Here is a 15257-nt window from a genome sequence, read left to right as displayed (position 1 = left end):
AACTAATTTCTAAAATGTCATTTTTGCATTGACTAATTGAAAATGTTTTTAAGATAAAACTGGTATTTTCCAAACATCCTCGACAATGACTTCAAAATGTTACAAATTTTCTTTAATGAACATTAAAAATGTATTTGGCAAGAATATGTTAAGTTTTGAACTTTAGACTATTGGACTGTTTTTGCAGCTGCGACATTTTGGCATGGGACTGGACCTTTGTTCAAATTTGGCACATGTTCGCACATGGGAAGTAGGATTTCCTTGGAAGAAGAAGAAGAAGGAAAGAAAGAAACATAAACATGCAGGATAATATTACATTTCTGGCAGCTTTTTCTTTCTCTATACAACTAATGTGTAACATTCAACACCTGAAGCTAAAACACCGGGATTCATTCGTACGTTATCCTATAGGGACCACCCACGTGACGTCACACCATTTGGAGCAGCCATTTTGACGGTCTACAGGTGGTCGCTATCATGCCAGAGCGATGTTGTGCTGTTGGACGCTATCAGATTTGTGATCCTACTAAAGGAATATGTTTATACCGTATCCCAAAAGAAACTAAACCGAGAAGCAAGTGGCTGGCTGCAATAAACAGGCAAAACACTGATGGTGGTCCCCTCGAAGGCTAATGAATGATTTCTCTGTGAGTTCTTTTTAATGTTATAAATTCACTGTTACCATATAAATCCACAATGTTTGTGTGCAGTATCAAACATTCAACATAACGTTAGCTTGTTCATAGCAGACCACATCAGGCTCCCAATTTTACAGTTTTTTAAATTTAAACATAAAATCAATCAGATGTTAATCAAACATTTAGCTGTCGCCCTTTATGATAAAAATTGCATTTTGCCGCGGTTCTAACGGTGTATGGTTGACTACTTTTTTTTTGTAGCAGTGAAAAAAACCAACCAACATTAGCTAATAACATAATAAAGAGTAGAGAAGAGAGCCGTGGAACAGCTCAGTTACCTGTAGCTACAGAGTCACTACTGTTATGTTTTGGTCATTGAATTTTCCTTTCAGAAAAAGAAATTGAAAAACAAAATACAGGTGTTTTTTTTTTATTTCTGTTTTTCAAATTCAAGGCATATTTCTTCATCAGGGTCAAAAAGGAATAAACAAACAATTCAAAATTTAAATTTTCAATTTTTGTTTCTAAAACCAAAAGTCCTTTATCTTCCTCTTGTAATTTACTTTTTCGGATGATAAACACTGCGACGACATGACGTTCAGCTTAGTCAAAATGTCTCATGCTTGGCTAGGGGGTCACGTGACTGGGAGGTCCGCATAGAGCACTATGATGACCTAGAGTGCCTGGTCTGATAAATCCTATTTACGTCACATCACATACCTCTAGAAGACATGATGATGCACAATGTGTAATTTGCACATAGGCAAAGTCTGGGTGTGATGTTTAGGGAAATATTCTGTTGGGAAACCTTAAGACCTGATATCCACGTGGATTTATGTAACTTTGCTTCATAGCAACTGTCAACCTGAGCTTTAGTTGGAGCGCATGTAAACAGGCCGTGTCATGAAGACAGTAATCCTTTATGCTGGATATCGCTTCTTTTAACCCTAACCCTACTGTACAAAAAGTCCTGAAATGGTGAAATCAGATACCACGGCACAATAGTTCTACAAAGACGAGCTGACAATCAATGTAGGAAGAGATCTTTAATAGAAAGCACTGTAAATAAATAAAAATGCTTCTCTAACATGTAAAAAAAAAAAAAAAAAAAAAAAAAGTTTCCAGCCATTTAAAAAAATAAAAGCACAGATCATTGTAGCAGATACAATGGGACCGTGCTGCAGTATGTTTACAAAAGTGCATTTAATACAGTAGATACAGTTGTCAGTGATGGCTGGGCAGAGGGCAATTAAATGAATACAAACCATAGCAAGTGGTTTTTGGACATTATTTCACAAACAGATGAATGGTCTGACTGATGTGGACAGTAAATGTCATTTTAAAAATATATGCAAGGACTAAAAAAGAAAAAAAAAAAAAAAAAAGACAGCCTTGCTGAGGACAGTGCTTTAGTGATAAATGTCAGTGCATTGGAGGACGGCTTCACAGTTTAAAAATATTCATTGCAACCTCACAGCCTGCCTTTTAACCCACACAAACTGTAAGACTAATGTAACCTGCGCTTTGCAGCGACTCAGCGCACTTTGTCCCGACACACAACATTTATATCGAGGGGCAGATTAACGGGACAACTCCAGAGAGCAGGAATGTTAGAAATTTGGTCTGTTGATAACAAAGGAAAACGCCCTTAGACTTTTTAATAACAGTCTGGCAGTGAGTCCGTGCAGGGACTGTTTGGAAAAAAACGGATTAATTTGAGGCTGTGACACGTGAGAGACAGACAAACTCACAGCTTCTTTAAAAGGAAACGCTTCTAGCCAAAAGAAAAACCACAACACTAAAGGACAAACCTCAAATGGTTTGGGCACTAACAGCATGTGGTAGCTGGGATTTGTTATTAAAAACGGAGGTAAAAACCACATGCATGCGAGACCGAGTGCTTTGGATCGTCACTGAGCGGAGAAGACTTTAAAATCTAACTTTTAAACACCGACACCTCAGGGCCTCGCTCCAAAGGACAGTGTTTACAGAACAGATAACATGGCAGTATAAACAAAGCAGGGTTTTTTTTCCTACAGTGGTGCGAGAGAGAGCGGCGGCGGTAGTTCAGCACGGACGGACGTCACAGCTAACTGTGTGTGTGCTCACGTGAGTGTGTGTGTGTGTGTGTTGCCTGAGGGGGCAGCCTGTGTGTGTGTGACAGTAGATGGAGGTTGTACTTAGGGAGGGAGCAGACGTGATGGGACAGTGTAGATTTTGAAAACTCGCTCCTTTGCGTTCTTCATCAGTCGACCTTGCGCAGACTGGAGCGGTTATAGGAGTTCCTTTAGGAGAAACAAACAAGATTAAAAATAATTTTTAATGAGTGTTTTCTGATAAGTACGTTTTCAGATTTACATCATTTTAATCCTCAATGCCATCAGACCTGCTGCAGGAAATGAAAGAACTACTGAGAAATCCAAGCACTAAGTCTCCTAACCTCAGGAGAATTTCAAATAGACATTCTTGTTTCCAAACAATAGATTAAAAAAAAAAAAATCCCACCGACACCTTCTGAAAATGACGAAATAATGAAAATGATAACACAAGTCAATATTACTCCCTCTGATGAAAAGCTAGACTAATATATTTAGTAACTTTATAAATCAGCAAAATCATGCAGACTAAAACTCTAAAAAAAATCCAATCAATCAATATTTGCAACAACTAAAGTAATGAACATTTTCAACGGATAAATGAATGACAAGAAAACCTGTTTTGTCTGAAAAAGGCAACAGGTTAGAGTAAAAAAGCATCTTCTGGTATCAGGACGCCTCAGTTTCCAACATCTTGACCCCACAAAAGTCATTAAATCAGACTTTAGACACATTTATTGCAGCTTTAGCAACATTTACTTCACATAAACTCTATCTGTACTGTACTGTAAGTTGTGACAGAACAAAAATCATAAAAATGTGTGAAATAATGAGATATTTAATTATTTCAAAAGCACGTTTTATTAGACTTTATGGTTATGATTAGGTGTTGGCATTCACTAAAAAGAAAAACAATAAATCTAGGATTTTCTTCTGTAAATATTTCTGTAATCATCCATGTGTTCTGTACATCTGATCTCCTCTACCCCCCCCTGCTGCTGTCCTTTACAACATCAACCAGCTAAATTTCATCATTTAGTGCTGCAGTTACATCACTGACTCACAGTCATGGGTTTGAGTCCCAGCCATCCTGCTCTCGTCTCCCTATACAGAGCTTGTGTTGTTTAAAAAAGGTTGATTGAGGATCAATTGGAATCAATTATAGAACTCAAATATGTTTAATTCTGTGATAATTGTCTCCATTTTGACACTAAAATCAACTGGCAGCTTGTCCCGGTTGAGCCGCTGCCCATTCCTGACTATACTGGGACAGACTCCAGGACTCTGTTATCTTGAAAAGACTTTTAAAGCGTTTTCAAACTCAACATTGCAACACTTTCCTGGCAGTCAAAGACAGGTAATGATTCCACCAAAATAAATTTAATAATTTGAAAAAGCTCGATAAAGATCTAAGAGTTTTATATGGAAACTGGAGCTCCGTCTAGTGAGACCATCATCACTGTGGAAAGCGATATTACTGGGTTTTCTGTTGCTCTATTGATTGGTTCCCAGAAGCAGCATGACCTCATGCTGTGTGTCGCTGTGTGTGTGTGTGTATGTGTGTTCACTATCTTATGTTACCGTTGTGTTTGTGCAGCCTGTGCTGGTAGTGCTCGGTATAGCTGGGGGATCTTGCGGTTGATGAGTGGTCCCAGAGCTTCTTTGAGTTTATGGTAATTCCTCTCCAGCTCTCTGTGGTACTCCTTCTGATCTGGTCCAATCAGAGATTTATTTTTCCGCAAGGCATCCTCACACCTGCATGAAAAACAGAAGAGACGGAACTTGTTTTTATTTGCCGCACAGCGCTGTGTGAATGTGTGTGCGTGTATGTGCGTGTGTGTCATCACCTCTTAGTGAAGTCTTTAAAGCACAGGCGCAGTTTGTTGTGATGGCGAAACAGCTTTGGGTCATCAGGAATGTCAGAGAGAAAGACCTGCGCCACTTCCAGGGGGCCCTGAGTGTGTGTGTGTGTGTGGGGGGGGGGGGTGCATATCAGCTGAGGAATGTCTGACATTTCTTTAAACTGAACAGAAGGTAATAATAATAATAATAATTTGAAACAGTGTAAAATCGAATGGGAACTATTGAGTGTTTAACATCACACTGCAGAAGCCCCAAATACTGAAGATGTGGTGGATTATAATCCTGTTCAGCCCACAGCTACTGTACAAGCATCTGTCATTTCACACGGGAGTCTGTTTTTATGAAATCCTAAAATTTGACCAATAAATCTATTTTTGTTAAATTAAAAACGAGCATATGAATAACCCATTAAAAAAATTAATTTAGCAAAGTCATAATTTCCACTATTTTAGAGTGTGATACTCTCTTTGTACATCATTTCATTTTACCTTTTTAGTGTGTGTTAAAGGCAGTTTTTTTATGTTGTTTTTTTTTATTAACGTTTTTTCTAATGTATTATTATCTTTTTTTTTACAGTTCATGAATTATAATTTGTGTTCATTCTCAATTATGTTATGTTAATAATAATAACGGATTGGATTAATATAGCGCTTTTTTTGAGGAGACAAAGCGTGTTACTAAAAAATGTATGAATTTACACCAGTTACTCACATCACTCATACTGGTGGTGGTAAGCTACACTGTAGCCACAGTTACTCTGGGGTTTACTGACAGAAGCGTGGCTGCCATTTTGCCCCTACGGCCCCTCTGACCACCACCAACATTCATGCACAATGAAACGAGGCAATGTGGGTAAAAGACAACAACACTGACTTATACAGAGCAGGATTCAAACCCCCAACCCTTCGGTTATTGGACAACCCACTGTACCATAAAGCCACGGTTGACCCCGAGGTCAACTTTATCCCTATCAGAACATCAGGTATTGCAGCGTAAAGGGTTACCTGGTTAACCGTGGTGCCTACACAGCCCTGCAGCACCATCTGAAGCATCTTGGAGTCAGCAGGATCTTGGTTTGTAGCGAAGGCGAGCTCCTGCGTCTTCTTCTGCATGTCCTCTATCGCCACCTCGATGGGAACCAGGATGATCTGAGCAACGGAGGAGAAGCTTATTAAGCACATGCACTGTGTCCAGGTAACATGCGACACCTGTGCAGAAGCACCCACCTCCTCTTTGTGGAGGACGTTGATGCGCGTCTTGATGTAAGGGAAGGCGTGGGATGTGGTCAGGATGGTTTTGCGCTTGTATTGCTCATGCAGGTCGCCGTGAGCTCGGCCGTCCAGCGTGAAGGGTGTGCAGTACATGAAGGTCCGCAGGTTGTAGTTCTTGTCGAAGTAAGTGATTCTCTCCTTTAGCTCGTATGTGTCAAAGAAAGGCTCCACGTACGTGATCTGGAGGAAGGCCTGAAACAGTCCACGGATCAGTGCTGTGCTTTTCAACCCGTCTCTTTATCACACTCAGCTTTACCTTGCTGGGATCCAGTTTGTTTTTGTCAACCGGGTTAGAGTCCTTGATAATCTCCACTGTGTCTGCAAACCTCTCAGAGTAAAACTCCTGCAAAGCACAGAGATCAGCTTCTCTAAGTAAGTTACAACCCAATAGTCAGTGTTGTGACAAGTTACGGTACAGTACCTCCAATCTGTGGGAGATCTCAGCTAGTTTAGTTATCGAAGGCTCTTTGTAGACAAACTCTTGCTCGTCTAGGTCTCCAAACTGGCATCCATAGAATCCTACTCTGAAGTAGGTCCCAAACATTCTCTGAACGCTAAAAACAGGAGGAAAAAAATCAAAAGGTTAAATACATAAATCGTCTATTATACCTGTACACTCCTCCAAAGATACACAGCATGGGGATGTTGGTCATTTGCTTTAAAAAAAAGGCGATTATGTGAGCATGGTAAGTATGATTCCCTCGGAAGAAGAAGATGAACATGCAGAATCACTAGAGTTGGGCGATATATTGAGATTCAAGATATATCAAGTTTTCTATTTTGGCGATATATAAAATTACAATATCGCCTATGTTAATATATATATATATATTTTTTTTTTTTTTTGTTTTATAGCCTATTTTGTATAAAAATACTTGTTTTAGGAGTCTCTGCTTTAACTACTTCTCAGAAAGGCACGAAAAGCACAGTTTGATGGATTGCCAGATCTTCCCCCGAACAAGCCACACTACATACTTCACTCACACGTGCTGTCCCTTATAGGTGAAAAAACAAAAAGTGGCACATATTGTGCAACTGTTTGTTAATAAATATGCCTATGTGGCATTTAGCATTAGCAAATTTAATCCAGAATTGTCTTTTCTAGTCAATTAAAATGATTGAGATTGTATTATATCTCATATCGCCATTTTGTGAAAAAATATTGAGATATAAGATTTGGTCCATACCACCCAGCTCTAAGAATGACAAATAGTTCCCAGCACCTTAGAACCTTTATAACATTTGAACCGAGTATCAAATATTTGAACTTACCAGTAAGACGTTATTCAGATAGGAGCGCACAAAGGCAACAGAAAAAAAATAAAGAACATTGTCAATGAAAAATCAGAAGTGAGTCAAACAATTTAAACCATGTGACACATTAAAACACATGCTACCTCCCATCCTGAACTCTGCAAATGCACAAAGAAAAAAAAACACAGTAAAGAGGAGAGCTCATTATCTCTTTCACACACACACACACACACACGCGCACACGTTATTTGCTGATGCCTTTGGGGTCAAACTGTGGACTCACTTGGTTGTAGACTTTGTTGAAAGCGTCCTGCAGCTTCCCGTGCACGGTAGCCAGCTTTTTAAAGTCCCTGTTGGCCTCGTGAATGGGCAGCAGGATCTTGTACACTTCATTAATGGCCTCATACATGGCCGCCTGTGGTCAAAGCACAATGCGATCAGCAGCTCTACACATACCGTCTCAAGGAGCAACCCCTCCTTTAGCTGCATGAATGCAATAAAGTGCAGCAGCGAGGGGTCCCAGACTGTGAAGCCTACCATGTTAAAGGAGGCGGCTGCTTGCTCCAGGAGGCCAACCAGGCCAGACTCACTGAAATACTTCCCAGCACAGATTCCCTCCTCCTCTGGGGAGAGGACGTCATCTGAAATGGCGGATTCTTCTAACACATTGGAGGAAATGTTCTGCAAGAGGAGAAATGGACCAATCAGGGGGCTTGTTTGATCATCTTTAAAAGTCATCACATTTGCAGCCATGGCGAACCTGAAAGGTGACGCAGCCAATGGGCAGGTAGCGACAATCCTCCAGCATGTTGAGGTACTCTGCCACCAGTGCTGCACTGTGGACCAGACAGTGGGCGGCCTCAGCGTGGTTCCCTCTCTCCGAGTGCTTCCCTGCCATGTTCTGGAGCCACGTCAGCCGCAGGTCAGGAGAGTTCTGGTAACCCTTAGCAATCCTGAGCCAGAAAAGACATTCAGACAATTTGCTTAGTGGGTTTTTATTTTCCAGCATCTAAATTTGAATTTTATTTCGACAGTCTTCAGAAAAACAAAAACAGAACAAACAACACTCAATCATCTAATTCTTCAGCCAAAAGGGTGTAGATTGAAGCAAACGCTTATATATATCAACCCCATCACAACAAAAAAAGAGGTTCTCCAGATAATATCACACACACAAAAAAAATAACTTGTATTACTATTTCTACAATACACATTTAATGTATATATATATTCTGCACAAGTTTTATATATAGTTTACACATGCACATCAAACATATATAGATACATACACATGAATCTACATGACATGTACATATTATTAATATAATACTATTTCATATCTAAGGCACAAATTTCATCTATTAACTTTAGTGTGGCAATATATAAATTAATAATATTCACAATATATACCTTTTATTATGTTTATCAAGTATTCATATATTTTATACCATTATATACATATTATACAGTATATTAATGCTGTCCTAGGTAAAATTGTTGCTCTTCTTTCTTATACTTACTAATGATATATGACTTTATAAACTTGTTTATGTTGGTGCTTTGTTTAATTTCATCCTTTAGGCAGTTCCATTGTTTAACCCTTTCTATAGTTATACTTCTTTTCAGTATTGTTCTAGCACATTGTATCTTGAAATGTAGTTTTCCTCCTAAATTATAATCCCCTTCTCTCTCTTTTTTTTTAATCTTTGTACCTGTACATGAGGTCGAGGAGCATCTCTGGATCCTGCTGGTGCTCCTTCATCTTCACAGTGTCAGTGAGGATCATGTGCAGGTTGAACACAAGATCCTGGACCTAGATGTTTGTGAATACACGCACCTCATTATTGACTCCGGTCTACATAGAGTGCTGTTGCTCTGTAGATTGTTTGGTACCTGTTCTGGGAAAGGTGTGTCCCGCAGCTCTAAGTCCTCCTCAGCATAAGTCAGGATCGTCTTAAGGGACCGACGGAGATGCTCTTCGTTAAAGTTCTGTGACGTTCCCACCAGCGAGGAGAGGGACATGGTGACCTGCATCTTCACTCGTGCAAAGTTCTGGAGAAAAAGCAAAACACTTAAAGTGCTGACAACAACAAACACAGCCATATATTATCAAAACATCACCATAGTAACGCCTACATTTCCAATCTCAAAGTTCTGCCTCATGAGCAGGTAAAGGGAGGCCGAGGCGTGGCTTCTGACCGAGCCCACGCTGCTGCTACAGTGACGGAGGAGCCTCAGGCACAGGTCGGCACAGAGCTCCGTGTCCTCTTCAAACAGCATCTCTGGAAACTACAGGCAGAGCATCTCATTATTAACATGCACACGCGATGCTAAAGATTGATTTCAAAGTATTTTTGTGCAAAATGAAAGAAAATAAGACAGAGAAACACATTTAAAGCTGTTAAAGTTCATAGTGTAGGCCAGGGTTCTTCAACCACGGTGCAGTGGCACACTTAGATTTTGTTAGGTGTGCCGTAGGAAACAAATTAATTAATGTCTGCAAATATGCCATTGTGCTCCTGTCCTAAGGCGCGCAGACAGACAGTCAGCTTCACAGCAGCTCCTGACCGCAGCTGTAGGTCAGAGCAAAAAGGAGACACCACCTCTGTAGATGTACGCAAAAAAAAGCTACCTTATCTTGTCATCTTCATAAAAATCACATAAAAATTCACAATTAACAACACCAAGTGACATTTTCTCGCTAGAAGCACTGCATGTGTACTTTGCTGTGCTTTAGGACTGATCTCACTCTGAGGAGGAACAGCTTGTGTTTGCCTTTGTGTGAAACACAGCAATAAAAACCTTGAGTTAGTATTGTCCATGCCTTGAGTCAACGCTTGACACTCAGACCATGACTTGCCAACATTTCGGTTAGTAGATTAAAATTGGGTTGCCAGAAACGGAAAGAGGTAAAACGAAAAGTAGAAAGTACAATTCAATGGTCATGCTCCCCGGCCCAGAATTTCATAGGAACGGCCCTGGTGGGATGCATAGAAGTGTCTATAAGTATAGACTGTAAGGTCTACACTATGTCTTTATCTGACAAAAAATGATCGCCTCCAGCAGCTTTAAGTTGCTTATATACTTCAATAATGTTCTATATCAAATTATAGAGTTAAATCTAAAACACAAAGTGCCACTCACTTTGAAAACCAGCGCTCTCTGCGTAGTGAAGCAGTGTTGCAGGAAGAGGGCGCTCTGATTCCCTGCCATGCTGTGCAGCAGCACTCTCAGCACTCCACCCAACACACTTTCCTTCAACTCTGAGGCCACCACAGTCTGAACCAGGACGGAGACATGTCAAACAATGGCAGAAAGGCTCTGCTTTGCGTCAGCAGCCATAGAAGAATGAGAAACTGACCTTGACAATAATTTCCAGTGTGTCCAACACTATCAGAGAAGCCTCTGTGGCGAGGTTTCCATCCACAACTGACTCTTGCTCCATCTCAGCCTTCGTCCTGCAATGCACCAATTTCATTTTAGCTCACATGCAACACATTTGGTATGTTTGAAATTTTTATGTGGGGACGCACTTGTCTACTCGGTCTGTGTTTTGTCTCCAGTGAGTGACGTTTTTTCTCCACCTGACGTTCTCCTGGCTGCCGTAGGGACTTCGTTCTGAGGAAATGAGGCCGTTTCCAGTAAGACTTCACATAAAAAGATGCAGACAGCACAAACACAGCTAAAGTGACACGCTACAAACCTCTGCACCGGCGCACCATCTCCTGACGAGCGCCAATGGTTCCCAGTATAGCTTCCTCCAGTCTAGCCTTCATGTCCTGAGACTTTTTGAATGTCAGACTGTTGATTCTCTCTAGAGTTTTCTTGCCCTATAACCCCCCCACCACCAAACAAGGAAAAAACATCATCACTGATGTTAAATGAGATCTGAGAACCTAAAATGAATCTCCATAGACGAGCACTGGTTTTCATCCAGTGTCAGTATGTGGAAACATTAATATCACATAAATCATGACGTTCGATATTAGCTTGTTGCCAATATCAATATTGTCCAACATCTAAATTGCAACCTTAGTTTTACATCACATTATGGAATTAACACTTTAAGATTTTAATGTGATGAATGTATTGCAAATTAAACATCATCAGTGCAAAATAAGAAAACTAATTCAACTTCAGCATCATTTTTTAAGTACATATTGGTGGGGAAAGAAATACCCTTTTTTTGAAGTATTTTACCAATATAAAGTTGTTCATAATTTCCCTTAGGGAGGACTGGTGGTGGTTTAATTTGGTGTTTTTAACAAGAAAAAAAACATTCATATTTGACAAGAAATGATTGCACTACATTTAGTGTCAACCTAAGACTGATAAAAAAAATAAATAAATAATACATTTGAAAAAAGGCAAATACCGATATAATATTACCCTTCTCTCTCTCAGAAAAAAAGGCTTAAGACATTTGAAATTCATATCAATGTGTGTTAAAAGTTGAGTAACTGTTGCCCTAGAACAGGGGTCTGCAACCTGCGGCTCTGGAGCCTCATGTGGCTCTTTGACTCTTTTGCAATGGCCCCTTGTAGCTTTAGAAAAATAAATATAGAATTGTTATTTCTTACAGAGGGTGTTGATGATTAATGACATTAACGTCAAATAAAATTATGATAAAACAATTGGTTGACCTAAAAATTAATCGCATTGTGCAATAACTCCATCTGTCACCATCCTACTTCAACTCTTACAACCTCTACTGACCATCAACTGTCCGCCTTAATATGCATGCTTGATATGCTGCGAGAAATTAGCAATTAATTAACATGTGTTGACCAACATGATCATGTGTTCTCAAATTCAAGTTATTTTTTGTAGCCCTTCAAATCCATTACCACGGAAAATGATTCGATATTATTTTAACTGTGTAGAATTTTATACGCTGTATTGTTTTCATAGAGAAGGTTTTTTTTTTGGCTCCGGAAGAATTTTAATCCAGGTGAGATTAGTTAAAATGGCTCCTTTGAGAGTAAAGGTAACAGACCAGTGCCTTAGATATACAGGAAAGAGATCAAAGGAGACATTCAACACATTAGAAAAAAAAAAAAACAATACATAAAACAGGGAATGAGGGGAAACTGATGGAATGAAGTGGGAATACTTCTGCGTACTTCAATAGTATCTTCAATTTGATGTGTAACGTTTTACTTTATATCCTTTGGGCTTTTTTAAACCTTTCTCCAGGGACATTCTCCAGTTTTCTCTATTTGTTCTCGTGTGGCAAAGGATAGTGATGTTATCGGTACATTCTGATTTTAATTTAATGAGGGAGTTGCACCATCACCTAAACAATTGTCAACCTCCTACAGGAAATCTCGTGCTACAACACATCAGTAATGACCTCTAATGGCATCCAGGTACTACTAAAAGACAGTTCAGGTTGTACCTTGTACTCAAAGCATGAGACACAGAGATGAAGCAGGTCCAGAAGACGATTAATTTGAAGCACAGACAAATCCGACACCCAGCGCTCAAGGAGAGCTGCATCTGCGTTCTTCAGCACCCACAGGAAGCACACCAGCAGAGTCCTGCTGCACTCCGCTGACAGAAAGCTGGACTGGCGCCCGGGCTGGTGGAAACAAACACACACACACTGGTAAACATCTTCTTTAGATTAAAAACAAAACATCTTTTGGAGGATTGATTGTTGTAAATATCTTAATGACCTTTCTAATTGTGAAATATTTGGTTTTTATTTTTCATATTTTAGTACAAATTAACCAATCAAATGACGTGAAAACAAACAGCTGGACAGGGCGTCACCTATCGATCAAATAGAGCACTTGTACGTGAGTGAAGAACAACATGTGAGGAATGCAAATGTTTTTTTAATAACTGATCATCCTTCAAACTGTGGCAGGTGCCTCCCACTGAGAGGCCAATGTGTGACTCGTCTGCGTACACGGCCTTAAAGCAAACAGTCTGACCTCCTGTTTTATCACTCACCACACTGGGCAACGCGAAAGGATGGACTTTGGCATGCGGCAAAGGTGAACCGGCTATCGCCATGGCAACAGACTGACTGATAGTGTTGCCACTGTCTGGGTCAGTGTCATCAGCGTGGGCGGATGCATGTCGAACGCGAACAGGGGAGGAATCTGCAAGGAAACATACACACAAACAAAAAAAAAGAAAAGGCAATCCCATTAATAAAACAAAAGACTGGGGGATTTAGAGGAGGAAAAGGATGCGATTGTTCTGCTGACCAGTGAAGTCATGAAGCTGATGCAGCGTCTCCATGATGACGTGGATGAGGGGCAGGTAGAGCTGAGCTATGTGAGCTCTGACCTGGAGGTCCATGTAGCGAGGGTCTGCGTCGTGACTGCACAGGAGGGAGTGAACGGCACTGATGGCCTTTTTATGCAGGAAGAAAACCCTGTAGGTCCAAAAGGAATGTGTCACACATTTAAATAAAAATTATTTATCCAATGATTTATACAAATGTGTCTGCTACGTGGGAGAACACACCCTTCTCCATCAGGGTCCAGGATGAGGGAGAGCTCTGTGAGCAGCAGGCCTGACAGGAAGTGCTGCTGACGAAAGGGGACGGACAGCTCAAACATGGTGGCCACACCTTGGTCCTGCACCATACTTGAAAAGGCTGAACTCTGTGTGTGGAACAACAGAGAGTGAAGGTGCAGAAAAACCATAAGAAAAATAAATAAATAAATAAATACATAAATAAAGCCCTTTTGTTGCTGTTCGTACCAGGGTTGGGGTCAATTACATTTTTCAGTTACAAATACGTTTTCAATTACCCATGTCCGATTACAATCCAATTATGATTACAGTGACTGACATTTTTTCCAATTACAAATAAATTACAATTATTTTTTATCCTCAGTAAGTTAATTACAATTACGTTCTCAATTACTAAAGTTAAATCACAGTTACTGAGCCTGAAATAAATACCCTAATAAGAGTTAACCTTTGAGTTAGCTTTCTGTTAGCATCCCTTATGCTAACAGCTCCTAAATCAGCTGTAAAATACGCTAAAAACAAATATCTGTCGTCTTCTTTCCTATCCATTGGTTACCTTATTAGGCTTCCTAATCAATGCAAATATAGGTTTTAATATTTTTGGTGTAGGTCTTTGTGCCTTTTTTGTGTCACTATACCCCTCGATTGAATTTTTTTTTTTTTTTTTTTTTAAATGGTAAAATGTGTTGATATGAAACATATTTTAATTATTGTTTTCTACATATGTGTAGAACTTTACAAAGAACTGTAACATGGTTCCCCAGTTTTGTGTTAAATTATAATTGACAATTTTTATCGAATTTTCATGGCAATTCCAATTACAAAGGGAATTATCTAAACTCAATTACAATGTAATTATGATAACGACAGCAACAGATTTTTAAAATTACAATTACAATTATAACTGAGCCCAACCCTGGTGCGTACACTGTTTTTGTGCATGTGTGTGATACCTGTGAGGTGGTGGAAGAGGTGGAGGGTGAAGGAGAGGCTGGAGGGCTCAAAGTAGAGCAGGGCAGGTTCAGAATGACATAATGCTCATGGCTGGAGACGATGCGGATGAAGTCCATCCTTAAAGCATTTAGAGAGCTTGGGTTTTGTGCTGTGTGAAGCCTATTGGCAATCTGGACAAGACAAACAAGAAGAAAAAAACGTGATGAGAGACATTAGCAGTGAGAGCATGTGAATATTTACCAACAGAAGAATGGGCACCTGTTTGTAGTAGGAGCGGATGAGGTTGAATACAAAACCCCGATCCATCAGAGACAGTAGGTCATTCAGGAAGAAGGCAAGACTGCTATTTAACCTCTCCACAAGCTCCACATCCTGGGAGACAGTGGACGTTATCAGAGAGAGACAGGGGGAGGGACACGAGGGAGTCTACGAGATACCAAAGCCATCATTCTGTTGTTGACCAGTGCACTTCACGTCTACCTTGTGGCAACGGCTTGCGATGTCTGCACTGATGGCACACACCAGCGCTGCGATATCATCTACAAAGCGGTCTGGAAATCGCTGACGTCTGGGGGCGTCCAACTTAGAGGTCAGGAACAAATGATGAGCCATGCTTTTAGTCTGAGGAGAGGAAACATTGAGAAAAGTTCATCCGTTGCAGAGCATTATGGGATGCGTTATATGTACAG

General features: G+C 40.1%; 1 protein-coding gene across 6 annotated transcripts in view; it reads right to left on the bottom strand.

Annotated features, from left to right (window-relative positions):
- Positions 1–2267: 2267 nt before the first annotated feature.
- The window catches only part of dock6 (dedicator of cytokinesis 6), a 33868-nt gene continuing 20878 nt past the window's right edge, over positions 2268–15257 (bottom strand). For 4 of the 6 annotated variants that reach the window (XM_028454332.1, XM_028454335.1, XM_028454336.1 and 1 more), the window contains 25 exons: positions 15049–15189; positions 14827–14940; positions 14568–14738; positions 13603–13742; positions 13341–13510; positions 13081–13232; positions 12521–12703; positions 10826–10952; positions 10656–10740; positions 10484–10580; positions 10267–10401; positions 9259–9411; positions 9016–9174; positions 8835–8935; positions 7883–8075; positions 7660–7803; positions 7406–7537; positions 7266–7280; positions 6290–6415; positions 6125–6211; positions 5824–6060; positions 5602–5745; positions 4582–4688; positions 4316–4489; positions 2268–2923 (listed from right to left, as the gene is read on the bottom strand). In XM_028454332.1, the coding sequence (XP_028310133.1) occupies positions 2884–2923; positions 4316–4489; positions 4582–4688; positions 5602–5745; positions 5824–6060; positions 6125–6211; positions 6290–6415; positions 7266–7280; positions 7406–7537; positions 7660–7803; positions 7883–8075; positions 8835–8935; positions 9016–9174; positions 9259–9411; positions 10267–10401; positions 10484–10580; positions 10656–10740; positions 10826–10952; positions 12521–12703; positions 13081–13232; positions 13341–13510; positions 13603–13742; positions 14568–14738; positions 14827–14940; positions 15049–15189 (3327 nt within the window). In that variant the 3' untranslated portion in view covers positions 2268–2883. Of the gene's footprint in view, positions 2924–4315; positions 4490–4581; positions 4689–5601; positions 5746–5823; positions 6061–6124; positions 6212–6289; positions 6423–7140; positions 7281–7405; positions 7538–7659; positions 7804–7882; positions 8076–8834; positions 8936–9015; positions 9175–9258; positions 9412–10266; positions 10402–10483; positions 10581–10655; positions 10741–10825; positions 10953–12520; positions 12704–13080; positions 13233–13340; positions 13511–13602; positions 13743–14567; positions 14739–14826; positions 14941–15048; positions 15190–15257 lie in introns of those variants that run through there. The other 2 variants (XM_028454333.1, XR_003674581.1) reach the window with 2 other exon arrangements.

The sequence above is a fragment of the Gouania willdenowi genome, chromosome 8 (genome assembly GCF_900634775.1).
Source record: "Gouania willdenowi chromosome 8, fGouWil2.1, whole genome shotgun sequence".
NCBI classification, from domain to species: Eukaryota; Metazoa; Chordata; class Actinopteri; order Blenniiformes; family Gobiesocidae; genus Gouania; species Gouania willdenowi.
The sequence above is the reverse complement of the archived record's forward strand: the minus strand, read 5'-3'. Positions and strand labels throughout refer to the sequence as shown.